Source organism: Otolemur garnettii, unplaced genomic scaffold (genome assembly GCF_000181295.1).
Source record: "Otolemur garnettii isolate 467f Iridium unplaced genomic scaffold, OtoGar3 scaffold00123, whole genome shotgun sequence".
Lineage (NCBI taxonomy): Eukaryota > Metazoa > Chordata > Mammalia > Primates > Galagidae > Otolemur > Otolemur garnettii.
The window spans coordinates 1,143,285-1,167,350 of record NW_003852518.1 but is presented as its reverse complement, the minus strand read 5'-3'; the positions used below and the strand labels follow the sequence as shown (position 1 = coordinate 1,167,350).

The 24,066-nt window shown below is 43.0% G+C and overlaps 1 protein-coding gene across 3 annotated transcripts in view; it reads left to right on the top strand.

Annotated features, from left to right (window-relative positions):
- IKZF1 (IKAROS family zinc finger 1) overlaps positions 1-24,066 on the top strand; it is a 100,019-nt gene that overhangs the window by 4,888 nt on the left and 71,065 nt on the right. For all 3 annotated transcript variants that reach the window (XM_023517889.1, XM_003797740.3, XM_023517888.1), the window contains exons 2-3: positions 9,139-9,192; positions 17,054-17,173. In XM_023517889.1, coding sequence (XP_023373657.1) covers positions 9,153-9,192; positions 17,054-17,173 — 160 coding nt within the window. In that variant the 5' untranslated portion in view covers positions 9,139-9,152. The remainder of the gene's footprint in view (positions 1-9,138; positions 9,193-17,053; positions 17,174-24,066) is intronic.

The following is a 24,066-nucleotide window of genomic DNA, read 5'->3' as shown; positions in this document are numbered from 1 at the left end:
CACTTGAAAGCATTTTCTGTTAGCTTGAAACTATCTGAAAATGAACAACATGGTTTGGATTAGAGTCCTTTTCTAAAGCTAGAAATTTCACTATGACAATTGATTTATCAATTTTTGATATATTTTTGTTGTTATATCAGATTTTTGCTGGCAAACTTGGAGCAAATAAAATTCCATATGAGATTCTTCCGCTGACCTGATGGGGAAAATGTTTAATATAGAATCTTTGGCAGAAACGAAAATGAGGAATTGACCTTTTGTAAGCTTTCTTGTGAAGCACTCTGAAGTGTGCTCCAGTGCTTTTAATGGAAACTAGATAGCCAGTGAGCCCCCAGTGTGAGCCCCACTCTTAACCTGAGCAAATGACCTTTTACTTTTCTTTGTGCTAAGTTTTGTGTAGGGCAGAAAACTACAGAGATATTCAAAGAGATTCACTATAAAGACATATTGATAAATTGTGTATCCCATTTCATTGAATTAAAACCATACTGCTAATTATGTCATGTGTTGAAGATAAGGCAGTTAATTATCATTTTAAAAAATGGTTTGGAAAATCCTAGAACTTTTCCACTATGGGTGTTTTCCCACTAGTGTGAGGTTGTATGTTTTTGCCTGAATTTAAAGAATTTTCCCTCTAGGCTTGGTGCCTGTGGCTCAAGCAGCTAAGGTGCCAGCCGCATCCACCTGAGCTGGTGGGTTCGAATCCAGCCCAGGCCTGCCAAACAACAATGACGGCTACAACAACAACAACAAAAAAAACAGCCGGGCACTGTGGCAGGCACCTGTAGTCCCAGCTACTTGGGAGGCAGAGGCAGGAGCCCAGGAGTTGGAGGTTGCTGTGAGCTATGATGCCACAGCACTCTACCCAGGGTGACAGCTTGAGGCAATGTCTCAAAAAAAATGAATTTTCCCTCTAACTAAGAGCAGATAAATGTAAAAGAAATGAAATTGGCTAAGAAAGAACTTTAAACAGTAAAACGTTGAAAACAAAAAATTTCAACTTATCTAATGAATACAGAATGATCTGAGTGTTTACCTGAGTTTGCCTGTGTTTTGCTTGCTGATAGACATAAGCATTTTCTGATGTGGGCAGCAAATGAGGAAGTTGTAAGATTCTGCAGGGTTTTACTGCCCCCACCCCTGGGTTTGCATGGTATTGTAGGCTACAGGTTAAGAATCACAGAATCTTGTCCAAATAGTCCTGATTGGGCCTCACGCCCATGTTTCCCATGGACCTTGCTGCATGATTCATGGTGTTGGCCTGGACATCTTAGGGATGCTTCCAGGTTTGGGGAAGAGAATAGCTAGTGCTGCGCTCTCTGTCACAGAATAACAGAGAAATCTAGAACTTTGTTTCTACCATGATCCAGATGTCAGTGTAGATTATCAAGTGAAGTTCTTTTCTGTCCTCATTTGGTTTGTTGCCCACAGGAGCCATTGTTACCAAGAAACTGATACATGTATCCTTCCTTTTGCCCTTCTGAGACAGGGCTTATTTTGACTTCAGCTGAAACCCCTTGGTGGGGTAACCAAGGTGAATTTCCCAAGTACTAAAGCTAGTAAGAGGCCAAGGTATGAAAAAAGCTATGAACCTTTATTTGTTTGAATCCACATTGTATGTACTGTGAGCATAGTTGAAAAATGTGAACAGAGTTTAATTTTTTATAGTTTTATGAATTATCCCATTGTAATTGATAGTTGATAATTTTGTGTTATTCCAACCTCAGAATTACAATCTTTCAGGGAAAATTTCCAATTAGTCTAGAAACCATGTGGGCTATCCTGAATTAGAGGTGACAGTTAGGATGTCTGTATCTCTCCCTGGTAAAGACTGAATATCCCTTATTACAAATAGGTGGGGCCATAGTGGCCTTTTATAGTTCAAGGAGTAAGTTAAGGGGTAAATGGATATATGTGTAACAGTGAATCCCATGGTATATTTGATCTAGAAAACATTTTTCTCTCTGTTTTTACATCTCAATTTGTAGATCTTTTCTTACCACCAGCTGCATGGTAGAGAGTGTAGCTAAACAAAATCTTAAAAACTATTTATAGTACCTAGGAAAATGTCCTCAATGGGCAAATCAATCAATAATGACCTTTTAGTAATTTTCAATGAATACACATATGTGGGTTCATAAACAATAAAAATGATCCATTGAAAACCTACATAATTTTACTTCATTGAGTCAAAATAAAAGACAACTCTTGCCAAATAAACTCGCACAAGTACTTCTTTTAATAGAATTCAAATGTCCTTGTAGAAATTTCAAAACTGCATTTTTGAAATGATATGGATATGCAAGTAGATTTTTTTCTACTATGTGCAGTTTCAATTTTGAGTTTTAAAACATCCACTGAAATTATTTACTTTATGTTAAGACATCTGCACTACTAAGAAGGCAAGAATGATGTATTCTTTTTCATATCATACTGCCTTGCTGAATTAAAAAAACTTAGTATAACTGTATTTCCTTTTTAAAAAGTGGTGGGGAAACATTGAAAATATTAAAAATAGGAACAAAAGAATTTTTGTTTGGGGCCCCTCGGTCCCTTTACTTTATTGCAATAAATCAACAACGTCAGCATTTGGGGGAGTATCTGGTACACCCTATTGTGGAGACAGTCTCTATGGTTTTTGAAACCGTCGCCCGGCTTTCTTCACACTTCATTTTGTTGCACAGTTCCCAGCCGTGCATCAGAGTCTTCCAAAATCAGTAAGAGAGCAGAAGAAAATGAGTCTAAATTTAGATTTTCTTTCTTTCTTTTTTTTTTTTTTACTTAAGTGATGAAGTGTAAATAGCCATTTGTATTTGAGGAAGCTACTTAGGAAGTGGCCTACAGTGGTGGCCAAAATTAAGAAAGGTCCTATAAAAGCATCTGTCAGTTTTGGCTGTGTGTGCCTCTTCTATGGTTGTTCTGTAAATAACAGTTACTGTGAGTAGCTTGAGACGGTGGTGCCGTGGGGGACATGGGAAGCCTCTCCTCCCCACGTGCGTGTCGGCCTCTGAGAATATAGACAGGACACTGATGGGGGCTTGAAACCACCTCTGGGCCAGTTGCAATAACAAGTGTGTGAGCACAGAGGACTTTCTCTAACTCACCTTCTTTATTTTGAAGACAACTTTTCTAATACAATGTCTACCATTTTTCTTATGCCTCACTTTGAGACAAGTGACACCTTTGTAGCATTTTAAAATACTCTTGTGCTTCTTTTCCCTCTGCATAAACTACCTCCCTACTAAGAAAATGTTGAAGCAGCATGGTTTAGATGTGGGTTAAGACCCTCTCTGACCCTTCCTCTTCTGCATATCAGTTCTTGCCTGGGGGGAGAGGGTGATATGAGGACAGAATTTTACATCTGAGCTGATTTGCCCCCTACAAGGGGTTCGCAGTAGAACAAAACCACTGGAGGAGTTTTCTATGGCTGGGTTATGTGGGGGTGGAGGGTGGGGAGGGACAGTAAAAAAGCCAAATGAGATTCCTGCCTTCCTGTTTAAATCTTGTTTTCTATTGTTATTTGTACTAGCAATATTCTGTGGAATAATCACGAAAATGTGTAGATTGGCAGCTAATTTTTGAAAAATGAAAAGAATTGGAAATGAAATAAGAGTGCTCAGAAGTTTTTATGTTCTCCCAACCTATTTTGTCAAATTGTTACGAAAACCTATAAGGTCTCTTTGACTGGATACAAAGACTTTGCATATTGCCTCAGCTTTCTCTTGGAAGATTTCCTTTTTTAAGATACAGTGTAATTCACAGTGATATGATAGATTTGCAAAAGTAAAATCTACCAGTCTGAAGATGAAAGGCCTTGTCTCTCAGCAAGAATAATGGGTTTTATTAAAGAGGTCTGTGACCTAAGGTATTTGAAATAAATTACAGGTTTGGCCCAGCCCCCCCACCCCCAGTATATAATTCTTTTAAAATAAGCATCATTGAGTATTTAAGAAAATAACCCCAAACATAACTTTAGTGTAGCTTCCCCTATTAGAAAAGGAAAAAAAAAAAAATCATATATATGTGACCAAATAACCAAAAGTTAACTGCACTGTAGTTTTGTGACGAACTTTGCGTTAATTGCAGAATATTTCAAAGAACATGCTTATTGTCTGGTACAATATACCCTTGTCTTGTCTATGGTCCTTTTGGAGTTTGTGACCACTGCACTGGGCTGTGACATTCTGACTGGCAGAAGTGTTAGAAAAAAACCACCATCAGGAGGCCACGTGGGTTGTCTCTGCTCAGCTGTGGACAGGCTGCCACTCTCTTATAGACTTGATTTTCTCAACTATAAAAAGGAAATGATAATATAAATACCTTGGGCTTAATTATGAGGGTTAGAACAAATGTATTCAGCAAAAATACACGTGTAAGTATTTAGCAAGTAGGGACTGAATGCCAGCTGTACACTGGACTCTGTGCTGGGCACTCAGGGAAACCGGTGAGCAAGACAGATAGATGACATCTGTGGTCTTATGCGGTTTAATTGTTTGCCTCCTGAATGCCAGACGCTGAGTAAGTGGCTTAGTAAAGCTGGCTAGAAGTGACAGTCCTTTACAGCTCCTGGAATACACAAGGCATTCGTGAAATGTTAGGAAATGTCACTGGACAGAGAATTACCTCTGCCGGACCAGGGGAGGGAAAGGAATTTGCTTTAAAAACTAACAAAAAAAGGTAGTGTAATGCAGTTGTTCAAATCTCCGAGAATTAACGTGTTTTAAAACCTCCTGAGAAGTACTATGTGCTGCCTATGAACAAGCTCATAGAGAGACCCAGAGCCCAAGTTTGGTCAGCAGCTGTTCCATAGCCGTGAATTGAGGCCACCTGAAAAGCTGGCATCTGGCTTTTCATTTTCACTTCATTAATCCAGGACACTGAAGAGAGGTGTTGCTGTCAGAAAGGAGGGGGACACTAGGGCTACGCCACCTATCTGGGTCCCCAGCAGCCAGGGGGTAGGGTGCTCCAACTGCCTATGAGGGTGCTCTTGAGCAAGGGTTGCCAGAACACCCACTGGGAAGCAGTGACTGCCCAGGGCGGTTGGAGGTTTCTCCCCAGGGGACACCAGTTCCAGTCCCACCCATGTGGCAGGAGGAGAGGTGTATTCCAGGAGGCTGTTTTCACTCAGGCTCTCAGGCCCTGGGCAAGCTGCATGGGTCCAGCAGAGGCAGTAAGGGAGCTTGGCCCTCCCCTGGTGCCCCTGCTTGCCTGGGTCTTCTTCTCACTGCCTCTGAAGTTAATGATATGCTAACTCTTTGAAACTGAGTCTAGGAAAGTAAGTTCTCTTTGACTCTGTTGAGAAGAAGGGAGAAAGAGGGACAGAAACAGAGGAGAGAAGAGAGAATGGAAAGAGAGGGGAGAAAGAGCAGAAAGAGGGGAGGGAGAGGGATGTAGAAAAATGGGAAAGAGAGAGAGAGGGATGACGGAAAGAGAGAGAGAGAGAAGGACATGGGAGGTGGAGGTGGAAGGAGTGAGGGCTGGAGGAGACGGGAAAGACTGAGATTATAGACCTTCCAAATCTGTGATCAGTCCCGAGTGGGATTATGACAGCAGACTTCACTCCCCCGCTCTCCAGCTCTCCTGGAGGGACAGCCATGGACAGCCATGGACAGCTTCTGTCACGTTGGCCCCACACTTATCTCTGCATCTGTTTCCCTTTGTGCAAGATTCAGAACTGTTTGCTCCAAAGAAACAATAAAAGCATTCATGTTTATAAGAATTGCACAGGTGAGAGTTAGTTTATTGATATCGTTGTATTTTCTACTATCTATTCATTTAGCTCCTGTCTGAAATTGGGCTTCCCAGGCAGAGTAGAAAATTATGATACATTTCTGTGAAATATTTTTTCCTTCTGGGATGTCCCTTTACAGACCTGGTGATCTTGGTTCTCATTTAGGTGAAAGTTTGTAAAAACATGTCATGAGTTTGCTTTTGTGATTAACTCCTTTACAGGCATATGCTCCTTTTCGGCAGAGTCGGTATCAGGCTTCAATTCCATTTTCCACTCTGCATTACTTGTAAGTGCTTTATAGACAAAGAGCAGAGGTGGCACACGTGCGGCTGAGGGGGTGGGGCAAGGTTGGAGTGCCCCTTCTAGACACTGCAGGCCGCCCTTTGTAAGCAGCAGTGTCTGGGAAGAGGCCTCATTTCCTTTCCCTCAAACAGTTTCCCATTGTTTGAATATTCCTAAGACTTTCTCTAGAAGCCAAGTCACTTTTACAGAAAAAGTCACTGCTTTTTCATTCCAAGAGATGCAAATTTGGAGTTTGGGGAAGTTTTCAGGAGCTGGTTAAGTCAGCCCTTATGACGTCAGACAAGTCAGGCCACAGAATTCACAGGGCCCAGGGAGACTGAAAACTTGGAGCCCTTTGTTCAAAAATTATTAAAAATTTTGTCAAACATCACCCCAACAAGGGACCCTTCTAAGCCCAAGCTCCCAGTGACTGCAGGTCCCAAGTCCACGCAGCCGGCTGCTGTCAGAGGTGGTTTGAAACTGTGTATGAAATTGGAAGTGGGGTGCAATGCATAGCCCAGGTCCATGTGCTGGGGTGGCAGGGAGCAATGAAGCTTCCAGTGGAAGAGTCTGGCCGGCCCCTGGGCTCACACACAGAGCTCCCTGGGGTGTAGTGTGCTATTCTCCCCTGCTGCCCAGAGAGATCATGCTTGTACCATTTGTGAGATGACTGGCCAGAGGAAGGGGCTTCCCACAGAGCAGGGCCTGACCAGGGGCCAGCCCTGGAGCAGACTGCCAGGAGTCTGGTGTTTAATGGGTTCTCAGGTCTTACCCCTGAAAGGGCCAGATTGTCCAGAGGGACTTAGCATTGCTGACTTGTGTCCTTATGCAGCGAACCCAGAGGCTTGGGCAGTGCTCCACTGGAGAAGGTTTTCCCCTTTGGTGCTTAGTGGCAGAACCGGAGCTTGGCTTGGAAACATTCTTTTTTCTTTTACTTGGAAAGTACTACCAGAGGGTATTAGTTAAATAGATCAAGTGCACAGTGTGTGGCTTGTTAACATGATGATGACATTTATTAAATAAAAATATAAGTATAGTATTAAATATAAAATATTTTTAAAACAGTTCCAAATATGGAATATGTTTAATGTTCTCTTCGTGTAAAAAGCACAGAAACACACAAACACACACAAAAATTTAGTAGTAAGTGGTGAAAATTATGGGCTTTTTTTTGGCTTTTTAAAAAAACATTGTGGAAAAAAAAACTATCATTTTATGTAGCAAAAAGTTTAAAGTCACCATTCTGAAAATTCTGTGTTGAGTAGTTGTTGCAACAAGATTTGAGTCCGGTACTTTTGACCAGTCAGCACAGAGGCACTGGGGAGCTGGTCTGTGCAGACATGTAACCACAGCAGCTCTTCCTGAGAGCGCTGCCCAGTGATTACAAAGATTTTTCTCATTTGAGTCTGTCTTGATTCTTTATCATTGTTTGGACAGTTTTAGAAGTAAGACTTTTTTGCCTTTTTCATAGTAAAGTGTCTGAGACTCTGGACACACTATCTTTTGGTGACATTTGTGCTGGCTTCAGGGCCCATTGGTCTGGGGTCTGGTTTCGGCAAGTTGGTGGACACTTTGGTCTCTGAAACACTTTTCGTCTACTGTGGCCACTGGCTGTACTTGAAGCCACACACCAGTCTTGAAAACTCATATCACAGCTCAGACTAGTTAAGTACCTTTAAGAAATAGATGAAAACCCCTCCCTGTCCAGAAAACATGTCTGTCATTTATGTCCTCTTCATGACTAATACTGATATTCCCGAAACTGAAGATGCATATTCATTCCATAAGCACCATAAAAGATATAAAGGTATATAAAGCCACATCGGTGTGATACGTATAACACTTGTGCTGCAGAGTTTTCAGCCCACCTGCAGAGGGTAAGGTCACCAATTTGTCCATCAGTTTTTAGGTGTCTGCTGAAAACAGGCCTTAGCTCAGATCCACACCGGATTTTTCAGTTCTAAAACCCAAACCTAAACCAGAGAGACAGGACAGACAGGAGGTAGGGAGGATAAATAAAAAACTAATAATAAAGGAGGTTGATGGGGCCCTAATTGGAGAGTCGGCACATAGACTCCATTTGCTAAGGACCCCTACTGAAGGCTATTTAGCGGAGCGTAAATGAGCAGATTTCCTTGAGGTCACATTCTGCTGGCCACAGCTTTCTTATCCTCAGAGGTAGCAGCTGTCATCTGCTGTAGGCACCTGAGATGCTGAGCTGCAGGCCAGGACCCCGAGTGTAAAACACAGCACTCTCTTTGTTTCTGCCCCACTAATGCTCAGAGTCTCTCCCGGGTTGTGTGGTGGCTTGCTGTGCAGCCTGTGGGACATTCACTGTGGCCACTGAAGGACGGCATCTTCCCGGTTGTATTTCTTAAATTTAAACCAGTCTGAGGAGCCAGGCAGCTGTCGGCAAAACAGGAAGGCTGGGCCCTCTCCTGGGCTTGTTTTGCTGCCGTGGTGAGCTTCACTTCTCCCGTGTAGGAGTGCTGGTGGAGTCTGAGGCAAGGGCCCAGAAAGATTGAGGGACAAAGACAGGAGCACCCATGTTGCCCATCTGCCAGGCTGGAGGTGTATTCATTATTGATGGAGGTGGTGCGGTTGCTGCTCAGATATGCAGCCCTGCCTGGGTAAATGAGACATTCTTCAGCAAATTGCTTCGTTTTTTTGATTGCTGATTGTACGCGTGTCACCAAGCTGACTCAAGGTTCATCGATGCATGCTCAGTAAATTAGAAAGAACATAACTATGGATCAGCCAAGAGAATGAATTCTGTGCCTACAATGACCCAGGGCCATTTAATTTTCTGCTTAATTTTGTTGCAGTCAGTTTGCATTTTGGGTTATTATGCAGTAGGAAATTAACAATAAATAACAAATTTGGTCCTCCTGTGCTTGTAATGATATTTTTATAAATCTTTGTAATGCTGTTTTTAAAAGGATCAAGGTCTGTGCCAGTCTGATACTCCAGCAAGTATGTGAGGAGGAAAATGCATTATTCTTGCCAGATAACCTTGTTGTTAAATAGCATAGGGCTTCTCTCTCTCTCCCTTTCTCTCTCCCCCTCTCTCTCATATCTTATTAGTATTTTTACTTTAAACTAAAATCCCTTCCTCTCTTTCTCAGATAACCTGAGGACAATGGACGCTGATGAGGGTCAAGACATGTCCCAAGTTTCAGGTGAGACCTTATGAGTTACCTGTATGGGGAGTTCCTGAGAAAGGCCCCCAGGTGCTTGCTGTGCTCCCGAGGGAGGAAGGCGAGCTGCTCTGAAAGGCCAAGATGGAGTTTGTATGAGGGTCTGCATCGCCCCTTATAGATTATCCTAATTTGAGAACCTGAACAGAAAAATCTTAAAGATTAAATTTGTTTTACTGTTAAATCTGACCAAAAAAAAAAAGATTGAACAGCGTTAAATGTGTATTTGTACTGTTGGGAGGAAAAATGGCTGATTAATCAGTTCAAACACCCAAACACATGCCAATGGTGACATTTAAAAAGAGAGAGGGACAAAGGTGGGATGGGGGAAAGGGAGAGACAGAAGAAATGTAGCTTGAAAAACTAACTTTGAGGTACAATTCAAAATACTTGAACATTTTTTAAGTGTAGAAATAACGGTGCTCCTATTTACCATATATTCTTCAAGTTGTATTGGACATCACTCATCTCACCACAGGAGACCCAAGAAGTAGAGAAGTCAGTAGTGGGAGACGCCCAAGATGGGTCACAAACTGTCCCTTTTGGCAATGCTGCGGGTGGATGGCCAGCCAGTTCCCGTGTGCACAGGTGTAGGGAGCCAGCTGTCCGTCTGGCCCTGTCCCTGGAGGTGTCAGCAGCAGTAGTGGCTTCCCTGGCTTTGGGGACCTTCAGTATTCTATGTTTTAGAGCCTCACAGGCTTGTACCAGTCCCAAGGGCTGCCCTCTACTGGAAAAAGCTCTGTCAGTGCCATCTTGCTTAGGGTGAGCTGCATCCACATGTTTTGAAGATTTTAGTGAATTTCGCATTTTGGTCTAAGTGGGTAAGTGGGTGCTCCTGATGGAGATGAGGCAGGAGCGTCCTTGCTGCTCGACTCTGTGACTATTCCCTGCAAAAGGTGCAGGAGAGGACATTTCAAGTCCCCTTGAACTGGAGATGGATCTCCTGCCAATCACAGATGTCGACCTCTGCCCGCTCTGTCAGCTGGTCCGTTCATGTACCTAGTTTTAGACTTAAACTCTTCAGGGTGCAAGGAGCAAGCAAAGTGCCAGCTTATAAAACATGGTGCTCAGGGGCTTGTGTTGGCTGCCATGCCAGTTGGTCAGCAGGTACACCTGCAATCTAGCAGCTTCACTGTTGGGAGATTGTTGGTCATCTTCACTGTTGGCCCTGGGTAACTCACCACAGAGGTGTCATTGTTATTAATGTTTAAAAACTGTGGTACATCCATGCCCTTGAACACACAGCTCTTAAAAATGAAGATACTAGTGTAGAAAGAAGTCCAAGATTTGGGTGAAAGTGAGACAAGCTCATGCGGGTCTCCTCCTTTACAAAGAACACAAATTACACACACAGACACATCTTCCATACGCTTGGACATACATGTAGGGAAATTCTGGAGTCATATTTGTTAACCTAGACTTCCTCTTGGAAAATTGGTGGTGGAAGGAAGTGAGTTAAGGAGGAGAAAAAGGAAGAGAAAGATTTTGCATTTTATCCTCTACCTTTTAGCTTTATTTGAATTTATTTTCCCTAAACAGGAGAGCACAACAATAAAAAAAATAGTTAAATGGAAAAGAATAAAAAAGCAGTTTAGCTCTTTCTAGCCTCTCACTGTAGCCTAAGAGAGCTGGGTCTGGGCCACACCTGCGGGTGTGGACTGGGATCCTTGCTCAAGAAAGAGAGCCTCATTTGCTGGGTTTGCCAACTGTGGCTAGAAGTGATTAGAGTGTTAGAAAAAACTCTGGATGTTGAAAAGTTCCAAAGGCATCTCAGCACCCATAGGTCAGTGGTTAGGGCGCCAGCCACATGCACCAGGACTGGTGGGTTTGAACCTGGCCTCAGCCAGCTAAACAAAAAAAGCAACAAGAACAATAAAAATAGCTGAGCGTTGTGGCAGGTTCCTATAGTCCCAGCTACTTGGGAGGCTAAGGCAAGAGAATTGTTTAAGCCCAGGAGTTTGAGGTTGCTGTGAGCTGTGATGCTACAGCACTCTACCAAGGGTGACATAGTGAGACTATGTCTCAAAAAAAAAAAAGGTTCCAAAGGCAGGAAGATGTGCTTTCCCGGTGTCTGCTCTTCTGCTTTTCTTTGTTGCCATCCAGCTGGGTAGTTTCTAAATTGGCTTTTGCATAATGTGTTCAAAGAGGAGAGATGCCTTTGAATGACTCTAGGACCAGAGTGTAGAGTCTGAACCGAATGCTGCAGGAGCCTGGGGGCCACCTCTAGAATGTTTTCTGTAAGGAACAGCCAGTCAGTATTCCCATCTCCTATCTCAGTAACAAAACTGACAGAGCCTGCAATAAAGCCTCGTTTTCCTGTGATAGTTTCCTTGTCCTGACCATTATACTAACTACTTCATTTGTTCTGGATTCTGCTATTTAATGGAGACCACAGCTAAGGGAAGGATAAGAAGAAAGGGCTTGTTACTTCCAGACTGCTTGGAAAAGGAAACTGGTTTTTGTTTGTTTGGAAAAATTTAGTCTGAAATTTAGTTTGTATACACCAGGCAAAGAACTTTCTATTTTTAAAGTACTAATAGTACTTTGGATTTATGTTCAACTTTGAGTGGTCTCCCCAGTGATGAGAGCATTTAAAGAGGTGCTTCTCTGTTGTGAAAATGTAAATAATGCCTTTTCTGCTTCTTGGAATCCCAGTGCTGCTTCTCCATTTAACAGAAATACCGGTTTCTTCATTTCTAAAAGTAGAGTGAAGCAGTAGTTAGTTAGATTGTAAGAATGTAAACTTAAATAGGAATTGACATTCTTGATAAGAAATCTGAGGAATATATGACCACATCATCCTTTTTTCCCATAAAATGTTCAAAAATCAGCACCTTCATAGGATTCAACTAAATATATGTGAAATGCTCACTCAAAAATCAAAGAAATACTTAGTATCTGCCTTTTTTAAGCCCCTTGGGGTTCATCCTAGATGTGAACTGTGCTGTACGTACAGAGCCCTACAGGCGGCAGCCGCTCTCTCAGAGTTTACTGGCTTGAATCGCGGGAAGGAAATGGTGTTAGGAAGAGGAGGGAGGCCGTCCAACACAAACCACCTTTCCCTTTAGGGCACATGTCACTAATTCTTGGGATGAAGCTTTATTTATTTTTTCTTTGTTTTTTGTCAGTTTTTCCAAAAGACTTGTTATTCATATGCATTAATTTTTTGGTTTGATTCTGAAAGAAAGAGTGAGGGATGTGGGTGAGGCCTGCATGACCATGGCCTCTCTGCCCCCACGGTGGGCCCTGAGAGAGCCGATGCCTCCTGGACCACTGTCGTTATTATCTGTAGCACAAGGACTCGAGCCAGGACTCGATCCTTCAGTTTCCTCCAACCCCTAATTATCTATTGGATATTTTCTTAATGCTATTCATGCATTTTTATTGGGTGCGTTTATTGGGCCATGGCAACCAGAGGTGTGCCCTGAGGCCATGCTAACCTTCTTGGGTGTGGAAGGCTCTTAGACAAACTGACAAGTCAATAGGAATATTTTTTTCTTGTTAATAGCAAATCACTTTGAACTTTCCTGAGTGTTTTCTCTTTCCAAGGACCCACTGAAGAAAGTACAGTTATCATCTCCAGTTCTCAGGGAGCTGAAACGCAGAGAAATTAAATCACTGACTGGACATAACATTGAGAGCCAGGGATGGCTCTGGGGTGTGAGTTCCGCTTGGACCCCAGAGTGCAAGCTTCTCCGCAGCTTTGTACAGTATTGGTGCTACATTCTTTACTTACCACAAGAATTACATCCCCCTGAGTAATTGTAGGTAATAAAAACTCATGCATTTGGGAGAGGAAGAAATCAAAGAACTTTGTTGAGCGAATTATAATCTACTTAAAAAATTATTTGCTTTCAGTTGATAAGCTAATTATGCAATTTCCATCCAGTTTTCCCAAAACCCTTCTCATAGGTAAGGCTTTATTTGAAGCATTGGCAATAGGGAAATTACATATAAACTGATGTATTTGTAATTTAGCAAGAAGTTTCTTTCATTTCTCTAATAAGTGAAATTTTATTTCATTTTCTAAATGATTCCGTGTAAATCCTTGATGTCTTGCTGTCTGTGTCTCTGTGTGTTGGTGTCACTGCAGGTGCTTTTAGAGAAAAATTCGAGAGTTTCCTGCCATCCTGCCTTGCCTGTCCTATGGTGGGTTACTGTGTGATACATAGTACCCTAAGTTTACTTAGCTAGAATGCACACACATTATTTTTACTTTATCTTCACCATAACCTTATAAGCAGGGCTCAAATCACATTTTTCAGTCTCCTTTTTCCACTTGTGGAAAGAATCTTAAAGATGTATTCCCGGCAGTCTCAGCACTAATTGGCCGAGCCAGAACTGTACCCCAGACAACTAACTGCTAGTCACAGTATGTTGGCTTATGGAAATCTATGATAATTCATGTTTTTAATTTTGTAATCTTTGCATGGCTTTATATTTTAAATGGTTAACTGAGTGAGTTTGTTTAAAATCAACACAGAAAGATATTCGCCTATTGGACAGGGTTACATTCAGTGGTAAACTTTGATCAGGGAGATCTCCAACAGTCAGGGAACATGAGGGTCTCCGATGCAGAGGCTTGTGTTGAGTGGAATGATGAACATCTCAGCAACCAGACTCACACTCTGGGGCTTTTAGGCAAATCAGATGACCTCTTGAGAACTAGCACTGAGTTAAGGCAAGACCAGCTTGAATTAAACAGGGCCCTTGGTGGGCGTGTGGACGTGTCTGACTTGCTTCTTCCACTCTGACTTTTTGCTAGATGCCCCTGAACACACCAAGACTGGTTTTTTATTCTCCCTTCGCCCCGTGTGGTTTCTTCTGCATGGTGAATTCCTATTGATCCATCTGACTTATGGTATTTAGAATCATGATCCCTACTGTTCTCATTATTCCTTTTTTTCTCCCACCTAGAGAAAAATAAAAGTACTGAGGTGCAGGCTTAGGGACACTGAAGAACGGGACCCAGACAGGTGTAATTCCTAAGAAGCACGTCTGTTACTACAAACTTCCACAGTGATTTGTAGCTGACCTTGTTCCCTCATAGACAGATCAACTAAATTAAAAAACAAAAACACAAAAACAAGAGTTACTTGGATGCATTGTCACGTGAACTGAGCAGAAAGCATGCCATTCCTTCATTGAGTAAGTCCTGCCTGTTTGTGACCCTGCCTTCATTCCGGTGTTCCTTGGAAAATTTCTAAAGGGTCCCAGAGCATCATGGTTTACTCCAAAGTTATCACAGGGACAATCAAAAGAGGAAAAAAAGTCAACAATTAGTCTCTCAGCCTCTCATGTGCCCCCCCTTGATGATGACAGCTAGTCAATCACGGAGACTCCGGTGCACACCCACACCTCTGGGCGTTCTGCTCCCCCCACCCCCATAATGACAGCTAGTCAATCACGGAGATGCAGATGCACGCCACACACACCTCTGGGCGTTCAGTCTGGGCCAGCTTGTCCGGCTCCTCTGGCTTTTCCATGGAGGCACTTTAGGAGGTTTTCAAGAAGGCAAGTGGGCTGAGCCCCTGGTCTTCCAGCCTCCCCACCTTACAATGCTTCTTTACATGGAAGACCTACTCTACACGTTAGGGTTCTAGGTAAGACTAGTTTATTAATCTTACAAAAAGAAAAGAATAAAAGGAGGGAAAGGGGCAGGAAAGGAAAGAATGAAGGGAGGAAGAGAGGAAAAAGGAAAGGAAGGGAAGGGAAGAAGGAAGAAAGAAAGAAGGATTCCTCTGACCACCTCCCTGAAGTCCTACAGGTTTAAACACCGTTGCTCTAGGAAGTCACGCTGTACAAAAATAAGAGTTGCCGATTGGTTCCTGTATCTCCTATGTTCTCTTATTCAGAGTTTATCCCTGTTTGCAAAAGAAGTGAAAAATAACACTAAGGATGGTTACCTCTTGTTCTCTTAAAGTTTTCAATTTGAGGCAATGAAACCAGTACTGACTTAATGCACATTTCCAAGGTTTCAGCATAACTTGAGCACTTTCAATCAATTTCTCTCTGGCTTTTGTTTTTTTCTTGGGAAATTCTTTTTTTTTTTTTTTTTTTTTTGCAGTTTTTGGCTGGGGCTGGGTTTGAACCTGCTACCTCCGGTATATGGGGCCAGCACCCTACTCCTTGAGCCACAGGCACCGCCCTTGGGAAATTCTTATAATCCTGTCCCATCTTTAACTATTCATTTTGTATTGGCTATCCAAATATAACCAGTTGTGTACAAAATATGCCAACTGTGGTGCTTACAGCTAAACTGGAACATTAAATTGTGATGTCTGTTTCCTAGAGAATGCAGTTCTGTTCCCCAAAGCATAGCCTTGGTGCCTGTCAGGTTCCATTTTAAATATTCCAGGGAAAGTTGTTTCATATACTGCGATGATTTAGCTGGTCTTACTAGTCTTCTGAAATGTTGGTGTTACTCTTGTGGGAGGTTTATTCAAACAAACAAGGAAATTATACCCCATACCTAGTCATGTTTTCTAGGCATTTTAACATTGGATTTTTTATTTGCACACTCTCCCAAAAGGCTGGGCTTGTCTTTTTGCCTCTGGGCACATCATTTTGCCAGTTGAGCCGTGGTGCCGGCTCCGTCACGGACACCAGTCCTGGTTTGCTGCCATCCTGTTAGATGCCCTTCAGGATCCTAATCTCAACTGGTGTTCTGCACCTCTATGATGGATCAGTTTGAGTCGGCTCAAGTCCTCACCAGCTGTTTCTTTCTTGCATGTGGTTGGTGCCTCATAACTCAAGTTCAAGTTAAGTCTGGAAGGGTGGAAGTTACAGGAGTTTCAGTTTTGATGGAAAAAGAACATTTTCTACCAGATGTGGCTTCTCAGCTTTGGGTCCTTGGGAGTGGGAGTGAGTGTCCCCATTGCTCGAGGCTGGTGAAACTTGATTCTGATGCAGCCACAGTAAATACAGTTATCCTGTAAAGCCGTAATTCATTTGGTAAATCCTATTGTGTGTAGCATAAGCAACATTCATATTTATATGGACTATAATTTATTTTCCTATTTCACAGAGAAGAATTTGCCTTGACTGTTCCTTTGTATGCAGGGAGAGAATCATGTTCCACAGAGTTCCCTTCTAGTCCCTCTCCACGCTTCTTCTCCCCACCAAATTAAGTCAAATTAGGAAGCTGGCAAAACATTTGCTGGCTCTTGCAAATAAAGTGAGTAGCTCCTAGAATGTGTAGCTCTGGGTGAGATACTCAGTGTGGTGTCTTGCAAAGCCCATTGGTGTGAAGGCTGGTGAGGCAAAATTATGGGAGGAGCAGAATCGAACAACCTCACAGGGGGGAACTTGACAAAACATGTGAAGAATCTTAAAAATTGCCTTTTGACCCAGCCGTAAAACTTCTGAAGACTTATACTCTAGTGATTATTAAGGATTTGTGCAAAGATTAGCTATTAGTATATTTATCACAGTGTAGTTTAATAATAAAAAATGGTTGAAAAATAAGAAAAGGCTATAAATAAATCCTAATGTACTCATCATTAATGAAATTGTGGAAGCGTGTTCATGAGAATGTCCAAAAGCTAGTTTATTTTGAAAAATAAAATACGTCACCACATGTTATCTGTATAAATTTCATTTTAAAGGTGGTAATCTCTGGGATTGCAGGGGATTTACTTTTTTTCTTTTGCATTGCTGTGTTTTTCTGTTTGTATTGTGGGTGAGGGGCAATTTTTTTCTGATGAGAGGAAAGATTTATGTTCACCCCAACAGAGAAGCTTTAATTCAGTAACCACCTCCTCGAAGGTGAAGCCCAGGCACCTTGGACTCCCCTAGTGGTGGTGGTGACTGCCTGAAACTCAGGCTCTTACTTGTCTCCTAGGGAAAGAAAGTCCTCCCGTGAGTGACACTCCAGATGATGGCGATGAGCCCATGCCTGTCCCTGAGGACCTTTCCACCACCTCTGGAGGACAGCAGAGTTCCAAGAGTGAGAGAGTCATGGGTAAGTTGGGTCAACTGGCATCCTTCCCTGTCTCTGTGTAACCTCCCAGTGTATCAAGTAAGTACATGAGTCACTTTGTCCTTTGCTTTCCCTTGGCATTTATGTTAAAGGACTCTAGAACAGAGACGTGCTGGACGGAGTCCTCTTATATGAAGGAAGGGGGGGTCACTTAGAGGCCAGCATGGTCGTGAGACCCACATGCCCGTCAAACCATGCGAGTGAAGGAGCACCCTACCTGGGGATGCGTCTCTGTCACACCCCGGCCCTCATGCATGTGCAGAAATATCAAATTTTATGGATTATAGGTAGTGAAAGTTACACGTTCCATGTGTTATGGAAATAGGACTATTTATCTTTAGAGTTTTGGACTAGAAGGAGCAACATCTGGCCATTTTATGTCATCCCTCTTATCGCTAGTTCTTAAATGTCAGATTTAACTGAAAATAGAAAATTGGATAAATGGGAATTTGTAAATGTTTAAAAAAAAAAAACTCTTATGTCAGCACACATTTGTGTACCTTGTATATAAGTGTCCCTCCACTTACACCAGGGCAGGGTGTATGCGGGGCCAGCTGTAGTGACTCCGGTGTTAACTTACACATGCTGCCGACCAGGTTGAGGAATTTCTAACTCCATCCACCCCTTTTATTTCTGGAAGACAGAGGCCCAGAGAAGTTCAGTGAATTAACCCAGGTCAAATGGCAGAGTCAGAATTAAACTCGATTTCTGACTCAAAGACTAGTTTTCACTCAAAGACCTTTTTCATTGTACTGTGTTCTCATGCGCTAATGAGTCAACAGTTCCTTGGAATATTTATTTTGTTAAAGAGAAAAACTATGGTATTGACAGCCACTTACTGGCACAAAAGAATACTATGAAGGATACATAGGTAGAACAGACAAATATGGATCAGTGACAGAGCCAACGAGGGAAAATGTTCATAAAATTCTCAGGCTGTGAAAATCACCTCAGCCATCGTCTATAGGACATCCACATGCAGTAACTAAGACTGCACAGTAACTGAGAGTTTTCTGTAAGTAGCCGCAAAGCATATTTTGTGTGTCTTCATGTGTCTTAGAAACCAAGTTGACCGAATATGACAGTCCTTCTCTTTAAATTAGCAATACAATTGATGCCCAAATAGATGAGGGAGGTGGCTAAGCCGTTTGGTGGGGACGAATCCAGAGAAGTGCCCTGATGGATTCTTCCGCCCCACTGGAGAGCGGCCACCGTCTGCGGGAGGTAGATGATTGGAGAAGGAACACTTGTGGCCCCTCTGCTCTGCTGTGTGCAAGAAAACTGCCTATGTCATTTCAGGGTTTCCCAAAGTTGAGACACAGATGATCATGCTTGGTTTTAATTGATGCATTTATTTTTAAAATTTTCTTCTAATTATTGCAAGTGATAGTGATTTTACCATATACTGTACTACTACAAAGGTTTCTTTCAAAACACATTTATATAAATCAAAAAATCAATTCAAATAAAAACACGAAGTCAATGATATGATGTATGATAAACATTTGCAAAGGTGTCACATGAAAAGCCATTGTGGAGGTGACGTCCCCTCATTTGTGCAGCCCCCAAAGCACCCAGTGCTAGTGGTACTGTTCCTCCACTTACTGCAAGAGCTCACAGCTTGCCTGAGAGCACGGAGCAAGGACCGTGCGATTGAACAGAGAGCCCACATGTCAGAGTCAGGATGCTGGCTCAGGTGATTATGGAGAAAGTTGCGGGTTCTCCCTGAAATCCCTCCAGCTGCCATAGAGCCTTTGAGCTGCCGTGGCTATGGACATCCTTTTGAGAACTGAAAGTTATGATGATTCCTGGAGAGTAACGAACAGCACAAATGGCCGTCCAAGTAGTGTGAAACTCTTGCCCCTTATGAACTTCTAAGTGTTGGTAGCTTTCCCTAGTGAGAGGTAATCCAACCCCTGGCTAGTATTGCTTACTGGTTCCTCAAACTGTATTTCCTTGGTCTAGAGTCCTGCTCTCTGTCCCAGGTGGGCCCAGCCCAGATGTTACCTTGGAGGCCAGGGCGGCTTTGCCACTTCCCAGGGCCCTGCCTTTTGTCACTCATGACATGATTGTCAGTCTACTTTTCCTTCTGGGATAAAGTTTAGGAAAGATGAATTTCAGAATTGTGAAATCTGAGAACTGCAGAAAACCTCTTTGCTTAGTTTGTAACTAGCAGTTGAAGCTGCCATGTGGCTGAGGAGGGGACACTGAGGTGGTTTGGGTGATCTGGGGGGGACTGGAGGCCAAAGGAGGTGGGGTCCCTGCCACAAAAACAAGAGGTGTGAAATCCCGGAGGACACCAGCCTGGGGAGAGGATTAAGGAGAGGAAGTTAGGGAGAGAGAGAGTCTTGGAAGAGCTATAGAACTACAGAAGGAGACAGCAAAGGAAGAAATTGCACTTCATAGCAACTAAGTTTAAAGGCCATCCTTTATGATTCTTGAAATAATCAGCTAGCTTTGGCATGTGGCCATAGGCTGTTATGAATTGTAATGTATGGGTGGCATTAAATAAATGAAGTCTGTAGATGGCTTAGTGTTTCAATATAAAAGCTAAGGGGAATTTGTAGATTAAAGGAAATAAATTTGATGCCATACTTTATCGAAGTATTCCCCAGGAATAAGTCACAAGAGCAAAGGAGTGTAAAGGATAGGCAGCAGGAAGTGAGAAGAAGCCCCTCCCTGGGACAGAGCGAGCCGGGCAGGCAGGAGGAAGTAGGGCTGTCAAAGGGCGGGGTGCTCACCGGGGCAAAGAGGGCCTGTGGCAAAGGCCTGGCAAAGTGACAAAAATGCATCTCAGAAGGGACAGATCCAGGTCCCCTTGTCCCTGGCCTTGTGGCTCTGCCTCTCTGAGCCTCAGTTTCCTCATTTTATGGTGGCAATAGCAAGTGAGCACATGTCACAGAATGGCCTTGGGGGTAGACTTCGCTGAAGACAGAATGGCGAAGAAAAAATGACAGAAAAATAGCAGGGGAAATAAAACCGAATGCAACTCTGCAAAAAAGAAATTATTAGCATTTACAAAGAGGGTGAGGATCCTGTTGTAGGTTCAATCGAGAAAAAAAGAAAGAATAAATGACATTGTAGCACCAAGAGTAGGAGAGGAATTCACTAGATAAAAAACATTGATCCATAGAATAGGCACATGAAACAAAGCCAGAGGGAAAGGAGGAATTAGAGTCGGGTAAGACCAAAGGAAGGAGTGAGGGGCTGGCTGCTTGCAGGCCCAAGCTCTCGTCACGCGTGCTGAGTCGGTACTGTTGAAATCTCAAAAAGAAGATGGATAAATGTGGGGAAATACTATGTCATAGTAAATTGCAGGAGTGTCTAGTTTAGAAAGAGGCAAGAAACACTTTTGGAAAGGCATGAGCCCTTATTACCAGTATGCATCACTGGGTTTTAGACCAAGGTAATCTGGACAAGGAGAACAGACTATAGTAATAAACAAATTGACAGGAAATAGGAGAAATCACTCTGCTATGATGGGACCGGAGATGACCCTGATGAGTGGGTCACTCCCAGAAGGAAAGAAGGATGGTTTCACCTCTCATTGCTGCGTCTGGAGTTGAGGGAATACTCGTCACATGTCTCCATACAAATGTGGGGAAAGGCAACAGAAGTCGGAATGATCCAGAGCCTTTCTGTGGCCTCCATCTTCTTCCACAGAGGAAACAAAGGATTTCAAGTGCAGCTTGGAGAATTTAGGTAGACTCAAAGGAGAACTGTTTGGCAAGGAGGGATTTAGTCATCGGAACGGTCTGTTTAATGAGACACTAGCTTGTTCTTCTGAAGTGGTCTCTTTAAAAACGAGAGAACTCTCACCTCTCTGAAGTGGTTGTATGTGAAACTGTTTAAAGCTGAGGGTGCACTCACTGACCTCTTACAGCAACCCCAAATTTACTCAGTCAGCCGTAGTAGAAGAGTAAAAAGAGTTTGAGACTTACTCTGAAAACTCTTGAGATGTGTTCTTAAAAGTCTTTCACTTAGAAATTATGTCAGGATTGAGATCCAGAGAGCAGGTAGGCATTTTATACAAGAAAACTAAAACCTTAGTTATTTTCTTTCTCTATCCAATTATGATTCCATTTCTTCTTCCTTCTTCACACCTTGAGTTTTTGCTAGTTCCTGACTTGCATGCTCCTGGAAGGAGTCCTAGAATTGACCAAGGATGCTCGGTCACTGGGATTCTAGTGAGAGCACCCAGGTGTGGAGGTTGGGAGCTGGCTGTGGGTTGACTGGTTCCAGACACACGACTGGCCATGAATAAGGAAGACACCCCCCGCCCGCCACTGCACCCAAACCAACCCTGCAAGGGGGGAAGGAAGTTTGATGGAAGAAAGGAAAGACCGAGGATAGAGAAGGAGGATTCCAGACTACAAAGTGGAATGGCCACCCCGAGAAAGAGGACAGGCGAATTCAGGGTTTACGAGTGGAATCAAAGGAAAACCCAGGGCTGAGGCCTAGTAATGCCACAGGACTGAATCAGAACCATGACTTTTGTGACAATAGAGGGGGTGGTTGAACCAGCAGAAGGCCAAAGAATTAGGGTTGAACAGGGCTTAGTAAGTGGCCTGGCCACCTGCGTTGCTCATCGGACAACCCTAGGCAGGGTTGGAATATGGGCAGAGAGCATGTGCTTACACATGCCCCATGACATTCTAGAATGTGCTTCTCTGGTTTGGCTCCTCCTTGCAGCAGCCCACTCCCAGAGTTGTGAGGAGACGGCTGTAGCTTCATTGCTGTTTATTTCAGGACTGAAGCTGCTCACAACTTAGTGGTCAGAGGCTCTGAGAGATTGAAACTGAATCAGTACAACTTTAGTTCTTCACATTGAGTAGTTTGACCAGGATTTGACTCACTCTAACTCAATTAGCAAGGGAAAGAAAAAACCTCCCCTAAAATTCAGGAAAAATGATTAAGATGTGTTAAAACATAATTTTTTCTTTAAAACAATTAAAGTAAAAATTCCTTACCTAGCCATGAATTCAAGGACTGAAATGGGAATTATAAGAGGATGACTGTATATTTAATTGACTACTCTGGTGCCATATGAGCCCCTCATTTTAGAAGTTTGGGCAGGAGATCAGGACAGTGCTGGTAGGTAGAGAAATGGTGGTAACCCCGCTCCGCAGCCTGGGAGGGAAGAAGCAATGCTGGAAATGGTGCCTCAGGATGGAAAGAGAAAGCAGCCGCCTGGTCTAATTGGAGATTGGGCAGCAGGCTGAGTACGGATGCAAGCCTGCTTATCTAATCAGCAGCTAGAGGAAGTTGTTTTTATCTGTGAAATGCATCTCTTCTGAGCGATAAACCCCACTTTAGCTGGGGTTATCTAGCAGCATCTGAGCATGGCTTGCTGCTTAGCTCAAGCAGGTTGGCTGTGAAAAGTCTCAAGAGAACTGTCTGCCCAACTTAAGCAGGAGGGTCATTGGTTTGGGGTTCTTCCCCCTCTTCTTTGAGGAGTAACTAGATACATGTCATTTGGATTCTTGCTTTTGTAGTTCCTTGCCCCTCTTCATAGTTCAGTTATTGTGCAGCAGTTTTGATGGGGCAAAGTTTTTAAAGTTCTGTATTATTCATCTTGCAATTTACTGTCTCTGTCTTGGAATGCCTCATGAAGACAGCAGGTGTAGCCACCATGAGCTTGTCCAATCCAAGGTGAAGCTGGGTAGAAAGACTTCGCTTTTCCCAAATTCCCTAAAACATATTACAATATACAGCATTACAAAAATGACTTGCCCACTTTATAAGTGCTTCCATGTTTGATGAGAGAGCTATTATGAAGCTGGTTCATTGTTTTTCTTTTTTTTCATTTTTTGAGACAGGGTCTTACTCTGTCACCCTTGGTAGAGTGCCGTGGCATCATAGCTCACAGCAACCTCAAACTCCTGGGTTCAAGTGATTCTCTTGTCTCTTCCTCCTGAGCAGCTGGGACTACAGGTGCCCACCACAACACCCAGGTATTTTTTAGAGACAAGGTTCTTGCTTTTGCTCAGACTAGTCTTGAACTCCTGAGCTCAGGTGACCAACCCACCTTGGCCTCCCAGAGTGCTTTTTGGGTAGGTTTTTTATTACCTCTACTGTGTTGGATAGAGCAAAATGTTTGGGATCTTCACAGAATTTCATGATAGTTTTGGTAAACTAAAGTAAGTGATCTTGTGCTATAATCACACACTATTTTGTATGAGGTATGTTTGTGCATGTATGCAGGTGGTGTGTGTGCATATGTGGTGTGTGCAGTGTGCGTATATATGTATGTATATGTTGTGTGTTTATGTGTGTGTACACGTAGGTGTGTGGTGGGTTCATTTGTATATGTGTATGTATGTGGTGTGTGTATATGTGCATTGTGTGGTGTGTATATGTGCATTGTTTGGGGTATGTGTATGTGGATTGTGTGGGGCGCATGTATGCGCATTGTGTGGTGTGCGTACACGTGCACTGTGTAGTGTGTGTACATGTGCATTGTGTGTGGTGTGTGTATATGTGCATCGTGTAGTGTGTATATGTGCATTGTGTGGGGTACATGAGTGTGGATTCTGTGGGGTGCGTGTATGTGCATTGTGTGGGGTGTGTATATGTGGATTGTGTGTGGTGTGTGTATGTGCATTGTGTGGGGTGTATATATATGTGCATTGTGTGGGGTGTATATATGTGCATTGTGTGGGGTGTATATGTGCATTGTGTGGGGTGTGTATGTGGATTGTGTGGGGTATGTATATGTGCATTGTGTGGTGTCTGTATATGTGCACTGTGTGGGGTGTGTATGTGCATTGTGTGGGGTGTGTACATATGCATTGTGTGGTGTCTGTATATGTGCATTGTGTGGTGTCTGTATATGTGCATTGTGTGGGGTGTGTATTTGTGCGTTGTGTGGGGTG